The 20,985-nt window shown below is 38.5% G+C and overlaps 2 protein-coding genes across 3 annotated transcripts; both read left to right on the top strand.

The window, feature by feature from the left end:
* The first annotated feature begins 53 nt into the window (after positions 1-53).
* On the top strand, positions 54-11,262 carry LOC139940608 (non-structural maintenance of chromosomes element 4 homolog A-like). Its single transcript, XM_071936946.1, has 10 exons — positions 54-344; positions 1,374-1,454; positions 2,865-3,004; positions 5,495-5,628; positions 6,374-6,476; positions 7,369-7,477; positions 8,593-8,684; positions 9,231-9,368; positions 9,863-9,997; positions 10,741-11,262. The coding sequence occupies exons 1-10, from the start codon at positions 227-229 to the stop codon at positions 10,777-10,779; spliced, it is 1,089 nt and encodes a 362-aa protein (XP_071793047.1). The 5' UTR covers positions 54-226; the 3' UTR covers positions 10,780-11,262.
* A 2,683-nt stretch (positions 11,263-13,945) lies between these two features.
* On the top strand, positions 13,946-20,903 carry LOC139941169 (uncharacterized). Of its 2 annotated transcripts, none has more exons than XM_071937629.1 (5): positions 13,946-14,073; positions 16,062-16,251; positions 16,846-17,048; positions 17,400-17,585; positions 18,006-20,903. In XM_071937629.1, exons 1-5 carry the CDS (start codon positions 14,033-14,035, stop codon positions 19,153-19,155), a joined length of 1,770 nt encoding a protein of 589 aa, XP_071793730.1. In that variant the 5' UTR covers positions 13,946-14,032; the 3' UTR covers positions 19,156-20,903. The 2 variants fall into 2 exon arrangements, with proteins under 2 accessions (XP_071793730.1, XP_071793729.1); XM_071937628.1 differs by lacking the exon at positions 13,946-14,073 and adding an exon at positions 14,135-14,347.
* The last annotated feature ends 82 nt before the right edge of the window (positions 20,904-20,985 follow it).

Here is a 20,985-nt window from a genome sequence, read left to right as displayed (position 1 = left end):
CTCTTTACTGCGCGACCTCTTCACTGCGCGATCTATACTGGGCTCATAACCAGTGCGGTGTTTTAAAATCGGCCTGTGTTTTTATCTATCTACGCGCGCTACACAAAAAGGGAGTTTTTTTAGTTGAGTAATGTGGTGATGGTGGTGCCCAACAAAAGTTCTGAAAATTAAGACTTATTTGTGAACAAAAAAATTGTCAGTTTGAGCGTAGAATATCTGTGGGAAGATGGCGAGCTCATCATCCAGCAATCCAGTGGCGGCCGATCCAAGGCAGGTTGCAGAGGAACACGAGAAAAGACGACAGTTGCGTCAAGATTATCGCAGTTTGATTGCAGAAACACAAAGTGAGTCCCGACCACCAATCAACATGATCAAATTGTGTGAATGTTTTGCCACTCACATTGGGTTGAACTGTGTGGGTTATAATGTTGGTGGTGCTTTTCTTTTAATTGTGATTATCTTTACAGGGAGGGGCAGGTGACCACCGTCATCGCCAACACGCAACAGCATCCTCCTCCTTGCCTTGCCCTTGGACCCCCCCCCCCATGGCATCATGCCACGCCACGCCCCCAAACCTCCTCAAGTGTTATTTTTTGTTTACTTTTCTTTATGTTTTTTTCATAGAATCATTAAATATGTTTGACAATGACACCATCACTTCATGAATTTTTGAATTTTATTTAAATTATTATTCAATATTCCTTTTAAAATTAAAATGACATCTTCGTCTGATGATCTGATGACTTTGTCATCATCAACTTTGTCATCATGACATGTAAGTTATTTGTAAATCTGTGAACTTTTAAAGGAACACGTTGCGTTGGATCGGTCGAGTTGGTCTTTGAAAAGCGTTTGTAACAGCTTTTTATAAGATGTTGTAAAAAGTAGAATACAATGATCCGCACAAACATGCCTCGAAGTTGCACGGTTTTCCTTTTACCTCTTCGACTAACACGGTCGGCCATTTATGGGAGTCAAATTTTTGACTCCCAGGTCGGCCATTTATGGGAGTCAAATTTTTGACTCCCATAAATGGCTGACCGTGTTAGTTCGCACAGTAAAAGGAAAACCACGCAATTTCGAGGCAAACTTGTGTGGGTGATTGTGTGCTACTTAAATATAAAACATCTTTCCAACCACGCATTTTATAAAAAATGCTTACAAACGCTTTTTATAGACCAACTCGTCCGGCCCAAGGCAACATGTTCCTTTAATTTTTGTTCTGTTCAGAAAGTGTCCACTGGCTTTAACTGGCAACTGCTAAAACTAGTATTGAACCCTTTCTTTTGCTCCTTTTTTTGTTAACCATCCCTAATTATTGTTGTTGGTACTTTACAATACTCATGATTTACTCTTAATCTTTTTCTCTCCAGAGAACCGAGAAGAGCTAATCAGTCCAGACTCAAATGGATTAAGTGAGACTCTACTAAGAGCAGACAACCTGTTCACTCAAGGTAACCGCATCACCGAAGCCAAATTCCGTTTAGCAAAAGATGTTGCCGCTTCGCACAAAATATGTGGAGAACAAGATAAACGTGATGTGTTGTGGTCTAGCAGTTTAGCCCACTGGACTCAAGCTCTGGTATTTCTGATGGGCAGATTGTGGGTTCGAGTCCCTGCCTTGTGTCCTTTTAAAGCAAGACATTTAAAAAAAAAAAATTGCTTTTTCCCTCGGATTGGGTGTAAAACTTTGTGGAATGCACGAAAAAGAGCCCAGCCGTCGATTTCACCAAACTCTTCCTAACTTAGGATTAATCTTAGGACTTAGGGCTAGTAAAGTTCTGTATCCTAATACGTAGGACGCATAGAACCCATCCTAAGTTAGGAGGGGTTACTCGTCCTAACTCGAGAAATCGTTTCGTGAAATCGGCTGCAGAGCACTTACCGCTAAGAGAAGGTGTTTGCTTCAGTGTTTCTGGCAGTGGTTGCTGAGTGCGCTAGTTACAGCACCATGAATATAGGTGCTATATAGATTGGTCTCATAATTTCAAAGATTTCAAAAGCTTCAGGTTTTTTCAAAAGTTTTTTCAGTCGACACCTTAATTGCCTTATCAGTGAATCTTGTTAAAGGTACTGGACACTATTGGTAACTGTTCATCAGTCTTCTCACTTGATGTATCTCAACATGCATAAAATAACCCTGTGAAAGTTTGAACTCAATTGATTGTCGAATATGCAAGATAATAATGGAAGAAAAAACACCCTTGTCACACGCAGTTGTGTGCTTTCAGATGCTTGATTTCGAGACCTCAAAATCTCATTCTGAGGTCTCAAAATCAAATTCAAATATTTTAGTTTCTCTCTCGAAAATACTATCAACAGCTTTCCATTGCTTGCTACCAAGTAAGTTTTTATGCTAATAACTATTTTGAGTAACAGTGTCCAGTGCCTTTAAACAATGATGTTTTTACCATCCAGTATAGTACCCTTAAAGGCAGTGGACACTATTGGTAATTATCAAAGACTAGCCTTCACAGTTGGTGTATCTCAAAATATGCACTAAATAACAAACCTGTGAAAATTTGAGCTCAATCGGTCATCGAATTTGCGAGATAATAATGAAAGAAAAAAACACCCTTGTCACACGAAGTTGTGTGCGTTTAGATGGTTGATTTCGAGACCTCAAGTTCTAAACTTGAGGTCTTGAAATCAAATTTGTGGAAAATTACTTCTTTCTCCAAAACTATGGCACTTCAGAGGGAGCTGTTTCTCACAATGTTTTATACCACCAACCTCTCCCTATTACTTGTCACCAAGAAAGGTTTTATGCCTTTAATGTAATATCCCTCCACCTGAAAATGTTTTGGTAGAATGGTGATTTATTTTATTTTTTGAAAAGTATTTTTTAAACTTTTATTTTTCAGTTGCAAAGATCAAATGTTCGCGGGAGGCAGCTTTAGACTCTGGTCTTATGCTACTTGTGTCCTCACTGGGCAAAGAACGAGCGCAGAAACTTCACACAGATTTCAACACATTTGAGCCAACGGAGTTTGCTGAAAAATTGGTGAGCTTGGACCCATTTACCTTTTTGAGATATGGTGAACACAACCTCGTTCCCTGTTGCTTATTATCGCACTGCACCATTTTGTTTCTTTCCCTTGCTCGACTGTTACCCCTGGCGACACTAAAATATCTATGTTGGGTATTTTAGTTGGTCCTATTGTTGATCCATTCTCTGTTAGAGACTACGCAGATTCCTGTCGGAAAGAAGCATCAAGTCATAGAGCAGTTGGCCCCCTCTCACTCTTGTTTCCTCTTTTTCAAACTGTATGCAGTTTAGGTTGGCCTTATAAAAACAAGATTCTAAGCATGCTTTCGGTACTTCATGTTCATTGATTTGCATTCTGGTATTTGATTTTATATTTGCTGGTTGTTAATAATTTGTTTTATTGTTAAAGATTTCACAATTCAGACTTTGGCTGCGATGGATTGTTTCCTAACAAACTGGCTCAAATACAAAAAACTTTTGGTGTTAGCTTATCAGCTTTGATTTTCAGTGTTTCCCTTCCAGGGGTTAGTGGTGAGAGCAGGACAGGGGTCGAAATTGCCGGTAGCCCGCTAGCCCGGGACTACCAGTTTGACAGCCGGGCTACCGTTTCCCCCAGTTTTAGTAGCCCGGCGGGCTAGTGGAAAAATAAAGCAACTTCACATCTTAACAAACATAAATATTTCTGTGTTAACAATAAGTTGTAGGATTTTCTCTTGTTTTTATTCCGTTATCGGGCGATATTAAATATTTTGATATCAGATCACCCTCCCGCTAGCGCTGTCATAACAAGAAGGGTAAGTCCTGAGTCTCATCATGTTGCCTGCAGTAAATAACTATACTTACATTACGTACAGTACACTCACGCACACACAAAAACAACGCATCGCCTGGTTAACCGGTTGATTGTACTACTAACGTAACGTCCGCGACACGAACGGACAATTTTGTTCTCAATTTCTTCAACTGTCATTCGTTCGACCCCAAGTGCAAAAACAACCAAACAAAGACACCCTGCATCTGAGTGATCATTATGCGCTTCGATAAAAAAGAGGTTGTGCTTAGAATTATATTTTAAATTCTAACTCCCGCTGGAAAACGAATAAACCAATGCGTAACAGAGGGAGTGGGAATGGCGCAATCCAGTTTTGGTCAATCTGGTATAGTACATAAAATATAGCCGTATGCATGGATGTATGTACACACAACGCACGTGTTCGGCATCGCCGTATTTTTCTTGAGGAATTTTTTGCTCTGAACAGTGTTGGCCCTAGTCTGGTTCCCTGACCAAAGATTCCTTGACGTCTCTCATTAAAAAGCTTCACACCCTTGCTCTATCTGCAATCCAATAATTAAATATTTTTCGGATAACTTCGAAAAAGGAGGAATTCCTCCTTTTTGGTCACGTGATTTTGGGTGATACCGGACCCTAAATTCGACAGAGCCTAGTCGGAGATTTTTGGGTCTGGGAACCAGACTATATTGGCCCAACATTGGAGATAAAGTCTGAGGAATTTCGGGGGCGTGCGCCAGCGACATTTTTGCCGTGCCTTACAGGGATTTTTTTTTCCCCGCCCACTATACATTTTGTCTGAAGAATATTTTTGCCGGAAAATATTTTTATATATATATATATTTTTTTTTTTTTTTCAAAGTCCAATTTTTTTATATTTGTTTTCCCCTCCGATTTGTTCTTCTTTTTCCCGGTTTTCGGACTGACTGTTAGCATTGTGCCGACAACAGTACAAGTAGTTGGGCTTCTGGGTTATGCCGCTGTGCACTGGGCTTCTGATTTATGCGGCTGCGCTATGTGGTACTCAAACAATAAAAGACAAGGTTGGCAGGTCTGCTGTCAGCATTATGTGGCATTTTTTGGAAGGAGTTGAACCTTCTTCAAAAAAACAAAAATTTTGTGAGTATAGACTGTTTTTTAAAATTATTTTATTTTAATCTTTTCTACAATGAAAGGGTATGGTCATTGTTTGGTTTTTGTCAACTTAATGTTAGCTCGGCGCCTAGTATATGAAAGCAATTAAATCAATGCAATAAAGAAGGAAACAAAAATCCAGCCAGGGCTACTGAAATTTATTCAGGGCTAGTAAAAATTCAGGGTTACTAGCCCTGTGGGCTACCTTGAAAATGTAGTTAATTTCGACCCCTGGGTGAGAGGTATTGATTTGGCACGCTGCCCATGGTAGCGAGGCTGTGGTGAACACTATCTCTGGTGCGATTTGGCGATCGTAATCAATAACTGTTTCGGTTGAATTTGCCATTGATTAATCACTGGCAATTGACAGAAACAGTTATTGGTTACGACTGCCAAAATGCTACCCTGAGTGCACTGTTTGGTTTGTGTCTATACAAGTATAAATGCAATCCAATGTATAAATGTGACCACCCTATCTCGAAAAGGATGATGGAAAGTGGAAAAAAGGGCTCCTTGTTTTCAAATTTTTCTGTAATTTTTTTTATTTTTGTTGATGAGCAATCCATTGTTTCCCTCTTCAGATCACGTTTATGAATGACAGGAGGATACGTAATGATCAGGGAGACAGGAATGCACCATTTCCAAAGGAGGGGTGGAGTAAATTAGGACAGACGGCCAAGTCATGTTTCAGACGGGCTCCAGCATTCCACTTTATGTAAGTTGACCACACCCAACTTAATTCTTATTGTATTAAATTTTCCAACATGTTTTTACCCGCCTTGATGTTCATGAATTCTTGAAGAAGTCCTTCATAGGTATTCTCTGAGTCTTGAGAAGTCAATTATTCTCAAGATATTAACTAGTTCTATAATGCAGATTTTACAATAACGTTTGCGTTTTATGTTGGTGCCCTGGGCTCAATCTTATAGGGCTGCTTAAAGCCATTGGACACTTTCAGTAAACAGTTTTGTTCAAGGCCCACACTTTGTGTATCACAACTTATATATAAAATAACAAACCTGTGAAAATTTAGGCTCAATCGGTCATCAGAATCGGGAGAAAATAATAGGAAAACCCACCCTTGTTTCCGCACGTTTCGCCGTGTCATGACATGTGTTTAAAATAAATCTGTATTATCGATATCGAGAATTGATATTTTGTTAATGTTTTCTCAAAAAGTAAAGCATTTCATGGAATAATATTTCAAGAGAAGTCTTTCACCATTACCTTCTGTAAAACCTGTAAGTTATTTGTAAATCTGTGAACTTTTATTTTTTTTTCTGTACCGAAAGTGTCCAATGGCTTTTAAGCACAAAAATTGGCTAAGCATAACATTGTCGCAAAAATGTGTTATTAAACAATTTTGCTTACCTTTCTCTTCTGACAGATATGGTGCGCTGTAAATGACCATTGTTGATACTATTATTTGATGATTGGTTTTCTTTATGCCTTGTTCTCAGTTTGGGATCTTTCGAAAGGGGGGAATGTCCAGCAAAGAAGAAAAAGCAGACTGCAAATCGGCAGAAGGAAAAGGACAGTGGCCCAGCAGTGGTACCCAAACAGGTATTTAACCCTCCTACTGTCTGACCTCTCAATACTATTTGCATTCGAATGATAGATGCATGTACAGGTATAACATATGCATACACAGTTAATTCTCCTATTGTCTGACCATTCAATATGCATTTGAATGAAAGACGCACTATGCCAACACGCAGTATGACAACATGTGGTGAATGCATGCAAATTACACAGTCAACCCTCCTACTGTTTGACCATTCAGTATCATACTGCTTTTGAATGATAGATACACTACACCAGCCCTCAGCTGTGGTGAATGCTACACAGTACACAGTCAACCCTCCAACTGTCTGATCATTCAATATCATCCACGGTGATTTTGAATGGTAGATGCACTATAACAGCCTGCAACAATGTTGTCCTGTAGTATATGTATACACGTACACAGTGCAAAAAATAACCTACAATCCCAGCCAAAATGCTTTGGCCACCCATTCGCAACGTGACAATAAACATTCCCTGTCCCCTTCCCCCATGACAATAAATGTTCTCTCTCCTGTCGCCTTGATGGGGAGCGCAGACCGCACAAAGAGGACAATGAGAACAAACAATGAAAGGGGCCGTGGTGCGGGGGCCCAACGAGATACGGCTGGGATTATATTTAGTTCTGTACACAGTTGTACCACCATAACACAACCCATGCAATTGAATGGTCTCCTTACTTATAAGAAGAATGATAATAATAATCTAAGTCTAATATAAAAAGAAATCTGCACTCAAGTCAGCTGAGCTTCCAAGTGCATGCCCTGCTCGTGATATCTAATACAATAGTTAATAGTTACTATTAAAAAAAAAGCTCTGTGGTCAAATTCCCATGTCCAATATTTTGGTTGGTATCTCACAAAGTTCCTGTTGTTTTGAACCCGTTTTTTAGCTGGTATCCATGGAAAAGAGTCACCAAGAGGTCACTACCGAGGAAGTGGAGAGAATGCTTGGAATTCTACACCAGGTCACGAGTTTCAACCAAGATGACCTGTCCAGTGGTAACGATACAATTTATATGCCTCTCCAACTTCATTCATACCTTGACAGGCGTAATTATCTTCCTACTTGAATCTGATTTCCGAGTTTTTAGCTCTTGGAAAAGCTTTAAAAATTGAGACCTAAAGGCACTGGACACCTTTGGTAATGGACCCTTCCCGTGAAATATGCTAATCACATTCACGCATGCGTACAGACCCTGTTGGTTGGCAAACGCCAAAGAGTTGTGCACTAAGCAGACGCGCAATCACGTCTGCGTCACGCACCCATTAGCCATGTACAAAACAGCGCAGTGTTCCCTCATTTTGCCAACCAAAATGTTAGTGCGCAGGCGCTATGTGCAATTTACATATTTCATGGGAAGGGTCTATTGTCAAAGACAAGTATTCTCACTCGGTGCATCTCAACATGTGCACAAAATAACAAACCTGTGAAAATTTGAATTCAATTGGTCGTCGAAGTTGCGAGATTATAATGAAGAAAAAACACCCTTGTCACACAAAGTTGTGTGCTTTCATATGCTTGAATTTGAGACCTCATAATAAAAAATTCTGGGGTCTCAAAATCAAATTCAAATATTTTAGTGAGAAATAACTTCTTATTTGAAAATGATGTTACTTCAGAGGGAGCCGTTTCTCACAATGTTTTATACTATCAACATCTCTCCATTGATCGCTAACAAGTAAGTTTTTATCAGGGATAAGATTGTTCAGACTTTTGGCTGAATTCAGACTGGTTATGTCGGCCTGGTGAAGAAAATCAGGCAATATTTTTTTCCACAAATGAAGAAATCCTGCTCAATGTTCTACCGCTCTAGTGCTTTGGATACTGTTTCAAAAAGCTCCTTGGAATCTATCATCCCAAATGGTAGAAATTGTATCATTTCAACATACCTTTGAATTTGTGTCCAAGTTTCAGACTTTTTCATTAGTAATGACTCTCACCCCTGTTTTATGCTACCAATTAGTTTGAGCAATTACCAATAGTATCCAGTGCCTTTAAAACCTACACAATGTGTACATGTAGCCCTTGTACCCAATTAAATATTCCTACTTTTTTCCAAGGGCTAAATTGACTCTGTCTTAATTTCTTTTTGTGAAAACACTTTCGACTGCAGTGGATCCTGTTTCACTTTTTGAGTTTGTCATCAACCCACATTCCTTCAGTCAGACCGTGGAGAATATATTCCATCTCTCCTTTTTAGTCAAGGTAAGAGTTATGTAAATGCAAAAGTAGTAAATGGCCTGACATTTTGACCCAAGCAAAGTCTTTCTCCAAGGCCAAATGACAACACAACAAACATGAACAGGTTTATAAATGTTCACAAATTTACCACTTATTTTATGTCTGATTTCCAATTTTTTTCTTGCTCTCAGAAAAATCAGAATAATTGTATTTGAACGTTTCTGAATTACCAGCCCAGTTTCATAACAGCACCATGTAAATGTTTTTCAAGGTGCTGTGGTGCAATATGCAGCCAATCAAACCAGGAACACTGGGGCAAACCCCTTCTCTTATCTGACAATTGCACTGGGTTATTTTACTTGCATTAACACACAGGACCAATGGCTTTACGTCTAATCCGAAAGGACGCAGACAAAATGCTTAGCTTAAGGACACAAGTGTCACGACTGGGACTCAAACCCACACTCAAACACCACAGTTTGAATCTTGTTCCCTTGTTATCCGCTTGGCCATGAAACCCCATTTTTCTCAATTTTACTTATATCATCATATGATTTTTTTTGCTGACAGGACGGCCATGCCCAATTGAAGTTAGACCCCGACCGGCTCCCGATTATCATTCCCACAATGCCTTACAAGGAAGGACAAACAAAGGAGCGAGTCGACCGGAAACAGATCATGATGACTCTGGACATGACACAGTGGAAGGTTAGTGATAAGTCAGCCTTGTTCCCAGAGTGTCCTGGGTCCAATTTCATAAAGTATGTAAGCACAAAACCTGCTAAGCACAGACAAATCTTGCTTAGCAAAAACAGCTAGGTTACCAGCCCACATATTTCATAAAGATTACATTGTTGCAACTGGTGCCCTACTAGTTTTTTGACTCTACACTGTGTTATGTCAAGTGGGAATTATCTACACTTAAACAACTTTCAAACAAAGAAATCTCTTTTGAAGAACTTTGTTGGCTTCCAAGTAGTTGTATGTAGCTTCTTTAAAGTCCAGTTACATGGCTGCCATGGCTTAAGTTTCCCACATGTCTTGGCCTTGGTGCCCCTTCAAAAATTTACCAGAGACTTTAACAATTTCCAATGAAAGTGCCCTTTGCAAAATTAAAATTATGGCCTGACCCTCTCCAGGATAAAATTCCAAGCCTGATATTTTTTTGTTTTCAATCATGTTTTCTTGTTAAATTTTTCTAGGAAATCATTGAAGTGTTTGAGATTCGGGAACCTTTGATTCCGACGAGAGCTGAACCAAGTGAAGGGGTCAATGGTATACAGAGGGGCGTCGAAGAAATGGAGATCCCAAACGGACAACCACAGCGGAAGAAAAAGGTACAGAGAGTACTGAATGTTTATTTTAACCCTCCTACTCTGTGACCATTTAATCTCACCCACTGTGGTTTTGATAGATAAACTAAGCCAGTCTGCAATAGTATATCATGTGGTGAATGCAATATATGTAGCACACAAGTCAACCCTCCTACTCTCTGACCATTAAATATCACCCACTCTGGTTTTGATTGATGGATAAAATAAGGCAGCCTGCAATACAATATCATGTAGTGCATTCATCTACACACTACACAGTTAACCCTCCTACTGTCTGACCATTCAATATGATCCACCGGGTCTTAGTAGATAGATAGGTAAGCCACCTGCAATATGATATCATGTGCTGAATGCATCTACACAACACACAGTGAGTTAGTTCTGTGCACAGTTGTTACACCTACACAGCCCCTGCAGTTGCATGCTTTTGATTGGTTGGTCAACTCGCTGAAAATGGACGAAAAGAAGGAGAACTTTTAAGTGTATACTTAGTATACCTTGGCATACAACGGGCTGTTTCCGCTTATAGACTCCTTGCACTGGCTCCCATCGCCAAGGCCAAACAATTGACAGTCGATGGCAGGTCTCCATTGACCTCAGTGAGGGCACTTATTGGGCTTGTGACGTCATATGCAAGGGGTCTATTAGGGGTCAGAAAAATTAACTTTGCAGTGCCAGAAAAATTTCCAAGAATGACATATTTCATTTTATTTCTAGATTCGCTTTGATATTTTCTTGTTTAACAGGCTCAAGGATCCCGGCGACCAACCAAGCCAAGCAGTTGATGATCAACTGATGTTGTTACACAGAACTTGCCTTACGACGTGGAGTAGTTTATGTGTCTTTTTTTAACCAAATGCTGAGTTTAGGCGGTAAAAACTGTTGACTATACTGACGTTTGCGCCAAAAAGTACTGTTGAGTGATTCATCTTTTTGAACTGAACACGTTTTGTAATTGTCAAAGAGCAGTACTCTAATGTTACTTCAGAGGGAGCCGTCTCTCACAATGTTTCATACAGTCAACAGCTCTATGTTGCTCATAACCAAGTTAGTTTTTATGCTAACAAAAATCGAGTATAACTACCAAACGTATCCAATGCCTTTATACAGGTATTTATACAGGACTGGTAATGATAAAAAACATCATTGTTTCATTTCGAACTAAAAGATTACTGATTACTGCGTTCATACTTGTGAAATATTTCCCTCTGAATTGAAGTCATTTAAAGGAACACGTTGCCTTGGATCGGTCGAGTTGGTCTTTGAAAAACGTTTGTAACTGTTTGTTATAAAATGCATATGATTAGAAAGATATTTTAAAAGTAGAATATCATGATCCACACAAGTATCACTCGAAATTGCGTGGTTTTCCTTTTACCTCGTCGACTAACACGGTCGGCCATTTATGGGAGTCAAATTTTTGAAATGGCCGACCGTGTTAATTCGCAAAGTAAAAGGAAAACCATGCAATTTTGAGGCAAATTTGTGTGGATCATTGTATTCTACTTTTAAATCATCTTTCTAACCATATGCAATTTATAGCAAACGGTTACAAATGCTTTTCATAGACCAACTCGACCGATCCAAGGCAACGTGTTCCTTTAAGGAAATTGTATCAAAAAACAGCTGATTTTTTCATTTCTTCATTTTATTGTGACCCACACCACAGTAAAATTCAAAATTTTCACTGGTTCGTTATTATGGTTGAGTCGGCTCTACCAATCCTGTGTTAGTGACCTTTAAATCTCAGACTGTTTGCTTCACTCTTGAAGGGAAATAGCTTCTTAATTAAATCCGACACTAATAACAAACCTGTGAAAATTTGAGCTCAATTGGTCATCGAAGTTGCGAGATAATAATGAAAGAAAAAACACCCTTGTCACACGATGTTGTGTGCGTTTAGATGGTTGATTTCGAGTCCTCAAGTTCTAAACTTGAGGTCTCGAAATCAAATTCGTGGAAAATTACATCTTTCTCGAAAACTACGTCCCTTCAGAGGGAGCCGTTTCTCACAATGTTTTATACTATCAACCTCTCCCCATTACTCGTTACCAAGTGAGGTTTTATGCTGATAATTATTTTGAGTAATTACCAAAAGTGTCCACTGCCTTTAAAGGATTTGGGTACCTTTTCAAAATGTCCATAGATTTACATTAAACTTACAGGGTTTGAAGATAATGATAGTGGAAAGCTTCCCTTCAAATATTACTATACTGAGGTCCTGTAGTTTTTTGAGAAATGAGTAAAACAATGTCATGACATTGTTTTACTCATTTCCCAAAAACTACAGCACCTCAGCACGTAATATTTTCAGGGAAGCTTTCTCCCATCATTATCTTCAAACGGTGTAAGTTAAGTGTAAATTCTTTCATTGTTGTCATTTGTACTTTTATTTTGTAACTTCTTACATTTTAATCACTGATCATTCATTTTGTTGTTATAATTGTGTTTATTAGTAAGTTTTGTGTAAAAAATGATTAAAGTATAATATGTGACCCTTTGTAGACATTTATCAGATATGTGATTAAAGGGACACATTGCCTTGGATTGGTCCAGTTGGTCCATGAAAAGCGTTTGAAACTGTTTGTTATAAAATGTATATGGTTGGAAAGATGATGTAAAAGTAGAACATAATCATCCACACAAACGTGCCTCAAAATTGCGTGGTTTACCTTATACGTCAGAAACTAACACTGCAAGCCATTTTGTGGAGTCAAGTTTTTGACTCCATAAAATGGCCGACCGTGTAGTTCGCTAGGTAAAATGAAAACTGGCAATTTCGAGGCATATTTGTGTGGATCATTATATTCTACTTTTTAAATATCTTTTTAACCTTATCAATTTCATAAGAAACGGTTTCCAAATGCTTTTCATGGACCAACTCGACCGATCTAAGGCAACATGTTCCTATAAACCATTTGTTTTAAATCAGGGTATACAGTGCTTTACATACACCGCAAATTCAACATTTATTTAACTTTCAACAGGCTTTGACGCGTAGCATGCTCACAGCATAGTAACAGCCTTACCAACATCGAAGCCACAGACGCAAAATTTAGAGACATTGTGAGTCAATGTCCCACATGTAAAAGCCTGGTCCCACTGCAGCGATAACGAGAACGATAACGATCTCGACGCAAAGAGAACGCATTCTATTGGCTGATTGCTCCACGCAGAATACGCACACGCTCATTCAACCAGTAGAATGTGTTCTCTTGGCGTAGTTATCGTTATTGCTGCAGTGGCACCGGGCCTTAATGCAGTTTTGTGCGCTTTTTTATTTTGGTCACAAGGCTTTCACATACTTTGTCCATTTATTTGGATTCGACCACTGACGTGCAAGTTGATAGACAGTCAGTCTGTAACAGGTAGTTGCATCATTCCATAAAACAAGTTCTATTTAAATTTAATTCATTCATTGACTCGCGGCTCATCCTATGGTGGTTTCTTTTGATATTTTTTTATCACATAGTTAGAAACAGTAGAATTAGTGATTCGTTTTCTTGTAAAATTTTGTACATTTACACTTTTTATAATCATATGACTATTTATCTTATTAAAAATTTATTAAAAACATTTTGACCGAAATAAAACTTAACTTGTTCATTTCGTATTTTGTTGTCCTTGTAACACATTGAGCCATCTCTATGCCTGTTAGTAATAAACTAGGCCTACACATTTCTGATCGATTACAGTAAGAAGATTGATTGTTTTTAGTTTTTTTTTTTTTTTTTTAACGATTCATGCAAAGCGCTTGTTCATTGTGGCGTTTATTTTTATTAATTTTTTAATTATTTGTTTGTGGTTTTTGGTCTAAAGCACACTACGCACTCGCGCCTCCCACACAGCGCGCTTTTAGACCTTATCTAAAGCGCGCTATGTTGCGCACGGTTGTCATAGCGCCCTCTGTTGACATTCTAGTTTACCAACAATCCTCTGCGAGAACTCGAACTTCCTAAACTTGCAAAAGTTTTCGGAACTTTTTCTCAAGCCAAAGTTGGACGTTAAAACTGATTGGGACGTCGAGGAAAACTTATTATGGTTTCAATTGTTGACTTAATAAGTACTTTTGCTAAAAGGTAGGTTTAGCTGATTTAACTTTTTGAGAAAAACAAGTGAACGAGAATTTTGTCGAGAAGAAAATCCATTGTTGCGTCACCCGTTACCAAGCGGTTCTCCCTAGCTCCGGTAAAAACAAAATGAAAGCTTCTGTTTATAGAAACGGCAGATGTGCTAACTTTAAGCTTTCAACGTGGACGCATTTTTCTTCGTGTGAGAATTTATTTCGATAAGAATGAGACTTTTCCGGAGTATTTTGATACTTTTTGGGGCTGCAGTCACTGAGACTGTATGGTAAGTTAAGCAAGGTTTTGTTATTGTAATTTAAAATAATGAATATGCCACATATTGTCTATGAATATAGTAGTACAGTAGTAGTATGATCATCACAATCACATGGGTTTTGATCAAAGTAGGCCTAGCTCCCCTAGGGGGGTTCAGGCCCTATGTAACAACATAACAGTAATAACATAAACATTTCAAAAACATTTTGATCCTTTTTGCTAACTCAAATTTGTTCAGTCTTCAGTGTGTTTTTCTTGCTGACTTTGAAGTTTGACTTTCTAAGAGTTAATATTAAAAATAATAATAAATTTATAAATTTTTACTTTCACAAAACAAATTACTGTACCAAAAAGTTAAATATGCCTTGTAATTTGTATCGTAGGAGGTCCTGTTTTCGAGGTGTCCCTAAAATCGTGGCAAATCTTTTACCTCTCTGTGCGCGATGTTAACAACAGTCTCTAGATAAAAACTGTGTGGTTTTATTTGCCAAGCACAGAGTCTCCTCTCCTTTGACCATAACTTAGAAACACGTAAGGCTCCACCGGTTATATTGCACATTGTAAATGCAAAAAGTTTGGTACTTTAGGCATTTCTACAAGGTACAAAAACATGTCATAATGTTGAGGCCATATAAAAATATTTGCCCACCCAAAAATTTTCATCAAACACTATTTCAATTCACAATTCATGATGATCAAATCATGTGACTGAATATTTTGCTGAGCATTCTGGAAAAAAATACAGAGCCATGTGCCTTATATCATTTTCTAATATTTTCAGAGATTTTTATTTTTTAACCCTCATCAATATTCTTATTAATATTAAAATTTAAACATCAGCTTGTTGATTCAATTATCACTGTCTATTTATACGCTTTATAATAAATATTACGAAAAAAAGGGGGAAAAAAAAATAAATAAAAATCAGATTTGAAAGCCAATAATTATTCGCACTTTTTATTAAATTATTTATTTTTGTTATTATTTGCAAATTACCATGGTAATTTTTAAAATTTCATTAAAATATATTTTGAATAAAACAAAGACAACTGCTGGCTAAAGAGTCGTACACAGAGTCTCAAAAATCACTTGTAGTCACTGCAGATGTTTCTTCCATGTATGGGTTCACCAGGAAACCATACTTTCTTGTTTGCGGCAAAAACAGGAAAAACTCAAAATAAATGGGGCCAGTTGAAGTCATCGAAGATCGGTGTGACGTGTGAACATTTCAATGTCCATCAAGTTTTAATATATGTATAATGCATACTTCATATTAACAAATGAGGATAATTAGGTCATTGGTTGATATTTGGCATCATTATTTTTTTACAATTCAAAGAAAAAGGCATAATAGTGTGAAAACTGGTAAGAGGAGGATATTTAATGTTACTTCTAAATTTCCAGAAAAGGATTCCCATGTCATTATCTGTGAAGTTTGTGAAGTCTTATTAATTTATATATGAGGCAGGATATATCTTTGTTTGAAATAAAACTTAGTAAATAGTAAGTCCTAACTCTGTAGGCCCCTTATGTATTATTTATTTTTGTTTAATAGCTTTAAAATATTGGGTTCAATTTAAAAGCATTGTTTTAAATTAAAAATGTTAAAACTATTTGAACTCAGAATATAAAACAATTTGGGCGATTTTAAATCCTCATTTGCATTATCCTTTAAATGACTAAATCGTCATGCCACATCTTTTTCTCACTTTCTGCCTCCACAGTTCCCCGACCCTGAATACCATCCTGGGTCCTTCCCAGGGCACTAGTACCACTACTGCCCTGGTGGATGAAGACTGCCTCTCAACTATTGACTGGCTTGACATCGTCTTCACTGCTGCAGTTCCGATTGCCACTGGCTTCGGACTGCTTATGCTCTTAGCCTTTCTGCAAGATCTTCGACAGGCTTGTAAGGTAAATAAGTCTAGCAGACTCTTAAGATACTACATTCTTTGAAAAGCTTCACTTAACTCCCCTAAGTCTTATCTTTCAAGCTTTTCCCATTGCTTGTCTTTGACATCAATCCTCCATCTCCATGTCAATTGCTTCAACTCTTCACACACCCCCTTCTCTTCCCTCCGTCGTTACATTCATTATTCAGCTCACAAACTATGTCTTTCTGTCCATCTTCCTGTCCTAGTTGGTTATTCCTCGTTTATCCCAATATCTGGACATAGGCAGGAAAACTACTGTAAAAATTCAGCTCCTTTCCTTCCTTAAACTAAAGTGTTCATATCCTTGTCATTTACTTTAGCTCGTCACCACCCCTCTCCCACATCCTTCTCTCCATCAGTCATATTTTTGTAATAAACTTTTTCTTTCTGTCCACTTTCCTGTCCTTCATAAACCCATTTTCCCTTGATTATCCAAGCATCTGGCAAAAGGAAAACTACTTACTATACGGAAATCTGGTTCTCCTTGTCATTTATTTCAACTCATCATCAAAACAACTCCCTCTGTCAGTGAATTAATTTATTTCACAAACTTTCACCTTCCTGTCATTCACAGAGCAATCACTCCTGGCCTTCACCTCCGATTACCATCGGAGCCAATGAGGCTGAGAAGGGGCAGACCTATGTCATTGACGTAGAATATGCTGGCCGTTATCCTTGGGGCTCCCCGTTACGCTGGTTTGCGAAGTGCAAATCTTACGCTGCACGTACAAACCTGCGTCTGTTGAGACTTCGAGGAACTTTGGGCAACAGCAATTGGTTAGATTTATTCAGTTGTTTTTAAATTAAAACAAATCAGATATTTTTGCATTCAGGGATTTTTAAATGTCCACGACAAGTAGTCCTGCATGGACTCGTTGACAGGGCATGTGAAATGTGAGTTTACAGTTTGGAAAAAATTGTAAGAAAAATTTCAAATAACAGAACAATTGAAAGCAAGTAGTTAGTTGCTTCGTTTTAAAACAACGAGTTCTTGAACTTTCTCAAAGGGTATGAAGCAATCATGTGTGTGATTTTACTGAGCTGTTAAAATCAGCAAAAGTAGTCGTCCTTTCTTGAAGTTTCAAATCACAACTCCATAATTTTCAAATTTTGCTTTTGTTTCTCCAGGATCGATTTGGCTCTTGGTGAGGAGCCAGAGCAACAGATATTAACAACATCCTGCTCCATCGGTAAGCTCGCTGCCGTGGAGACGAAGTATCCATCCTCAGACGGCACCATCTACTTCTCAAGGCAGATGCCTCACCTCAGCTTTGGGGCCTACCTTCGTGGACTTGTCAACAGGGCATGTGAAATGTGAGTTTACAGTTTGGAACTTTCAGAGTGGCCAAATGAAATTGTTGTCTCAGTAGTAACAAATAAATAACAATCAATCAGTAAAAGATGTTCTTAAAAGCGGAGACCACTTCTTGATCAATTAACTCCATTTTCCAGGAGCTTCAAAACATGCAAAAGCAATTTTTATGAAATCAATACAAACTGCAATTTTATGAGATAACAACCAGGGCCCAAATTCATTGAGCTGCTAAGCACAACAATTTGCTTAAAGCCTGAAAAATTTGGTTGGTAATCCTGTTTTTTTCAAGGAAGAAATGTCATGCTAAGCAAATTTGTTGTGCTTAGCAGCTCTATGAAATTGGGCCCTGATAATCCTCAGCCATTGAAATGTGGTGTGTGTAAATAAACTTGATTTCTTTTGCTTATTGACTTTTTCAGAGAGATCAAGAACATCCACGTCTTGGACACCAAGACCCAAGACCAGTTCATCTCCAACTGTTCCACCAGCAACGGTGGTATTTCATCCTCGGAGCAAGGCATCACGACTCTCCTTCCGCTGCTTCCCTTCACTGCCAAGCCAGCACCCAGGGTCAACCACTTCGCTTACTTCATCAAGAATGCTTTTATGTTGACATCAACCTTCATTCCGTGGCGCCAGGGGAACTTCACCGGTGTTCGACACATAACCTGCATCTTTGCATGCATCACGTCCACCATGTTGGCTGTACAGGGGGTGTCGATGCCACTACTTGAGCCGCCTCTTGGGGACCTCATAGTGACACATTTTACAGGCTACGGAGTCACCTTCCAGGTGGTTGTCAAGGCATTGGGAGTAGGTCTCCTGGTATATCCATTTGTCTTGCTGGTCGAGTTGCTATTTCAATGTCTCCCAACAGTGATGTCATCTCATAAGAAATCAACCGGTAAACAGCAAGGAAGTGCCTCCTCTCACAATATAATACCTCAATACCAGCCCGAGACCGAGAGTCAAACCGACGATGTTTCTATACCAAGTCTCCCATCTTCAGACATCTTATATGGCGAGTCATCTTCTCAAGACACCATTCAAAGAGAAATCTCGCCTTGCGTGGATGGAGACATCGTCAACAAAAACAACAACAAGAATGATGTGACGATCGTAGAGATTGACCCAGCTGATGACCTGCCTAATGGTATGCAAATTTGCTGCAGTGACAGTGTTTCTGTGTCAACGGCGACACCCTCAATGAGCTCGAGTCTAGACACTTCTAGCTGTGTGACCATCATCAACATTGAAGATGATGACGTGAAAACCGACCAACTTGTCATGGATGCTGATTCAAAATCTCAGTCTGACTTGGTTCAAACCAAGACGCATCGTGACCATGGACACTGCGCACCGGTTATCGCCCTCGCTTGCCACATTCTGCTGGTTGGGCTCAGCATGCTTTCCCTTCTTGCCTCAATGATGTTCATTCATGGTTTGTGCTGGGATGCTTTCTGGGATTGGGTCGTCACTTCAATCATCGCCATCTTGACTCAGATTGTTGTCTTGGATTTTATTAAAGCAATTACTATGACCGTGGTCAGAGCACGTACTAACAAATGAAGCTGCTGTATCTAAGCCTCACTCCATTATTTACTAATGGTATTTCGCAAGACTTTGGGACCATAGACTTTGGAACACGCCGGGCTACGTTTGCTGTTGGGAAACACCGTTTATAAAGAACACAAAGCTCTTTCCATAAAAAATGTTGATGTAAACAAAAAATTGATATTATTTTAATTTCATTTGGAAAAGAGGATTGTGCTTGAAAGACCAGTAGAGCCATTGTTTAAAAAACTTGCCACTAAAAACAAATATTTTTTTAGCAGTTATGAAAAGGGCCCAATTTCATAAAGGTGCTTAAGCATGAAACTAGCTAAGCACAACAATACTGTGCCTTTCAAAACAGTTTGCCGGTCAACCTACCATGTCACAACTTGTGACTGGTATCCTGCTCATTTCTGCTTAGCACAAAATAGTTAAGTATCATTTTCTGCTTAAGAACCTCTATGAAAATGGGCAAAGATCAGCTTCAAATTTTACACCGATTCAATCATTCCTGATAATTATTTCCAATACAGTTTGGATTCTTTATTAAACCGGAAGAGAGTACAAATTACACGAACCATGCAACAAGTTTATAGAAAAAATAAATTTAAGCTCTATAATTTTGAATGATTGTAATTAAAAGAAACAATGAAGCCAGGTACATTACCACGAAATATTCTATTGAACCATCTCATGGTGCACAGTGCACATTGACCTGTGCCTGACCTCTCCAACATTTTGGGAGTCAACGTCCACAAAGGAATGACTCCCAAAATGATTGAAATGGTGGACACGAACATGCTTTGTGCAGAGTACGAAGTGAAGTCCCTAATGTGCAATGGGTCAACGGGGCCTAATTTCATGACTGTGCTTAACGCCGAATTCTGCGCTTACGATCACCATTCTCCGCTTGCAAGGCGAGCGCCTACTGCGCTAGCTGTGTAAGCAAAGAATGCCTAGTAACTTGGAGTAGGCACGCTCACAAGCCAAAATTCCCTGTTAACCTGGGAAATGCTTGACATAAGCACGGAATTCCCCGCTTCTGCAAGCGCCGTTCTTTGCTTGAAATTGGGAACCACCTACATGAATTTGATATTTATATTATAAAAGAAAATATTTTTCTGTTCAGAATTTACAATTGGGTAAATTTCAAGAAAAACCATCTAATTATTATTCAAAAAACAGATAAATGGAAACTAAAATTTAGGAACTATTTTTGAGAAAAATAATTGAAAAATAATTCACCAAATACTTCACTGAAAGAAACTGCCATTGCAATCAAGAAATCAAAATGCAATTATTTATCAAACAAATTTTCTATTTTTTTTTATGAAGCAATTGTGGTAAACATAACTTTTAAATAAAACAAAACTATTAATAGAAACATAAAAAGGTTTAAATTAAGTGTCCAGTTATTCAGTCTTTATCAGTTTCCATCATCCCAACCCCAAAAAAGGTTGACATCTCTTGAATGGATTTCAACCATTTTAAAAAAGACTTATAAGGCACTGGACATGTTTGGTAATTGCCAGTATTCTTTCGTTTTATACTTTCAGCAGCGAGCTCCATTGCATGTTACCAAGTAAGTTTTTATGCTACAAATTTTTTTTTTTTAAAGGAACACGTTGCCTTGGATCGGTCGAGTTGGTCTTTGAAAAGCGTTCTGTAACCGTTTGTTATAAAATGCATATGGTTAGAAAGATATTGTAAAAGTAGAATACAATGATCTACACAAATATGCCTCGAAATTGCGTGGATTTCTTTTAAACCTCGTCGACTAACACGGTCGGCCATTTATGGGAGTCAAAATTTTGACTCCCATAAATGGCCGACCGTGATAGTTCG

This window comes from Asterias amurensis, chromosome 8, assembly GCF_032118995.1.
Source record: "Asterias amurensis chromosome 8, ASM3211899v1".
Taxonomy (NCBI): domain Eukaryota; kingdom Metazoa; phylum Echinodermata; class Asteroidea; order Forcipulatida; family Asteriidae; genus Asterias; species Asterias amurensis.
Note: the sequence above shows the minus strand (reverse complement) of the source record. Positions and strands in the feature narration are given on the sequence as shown.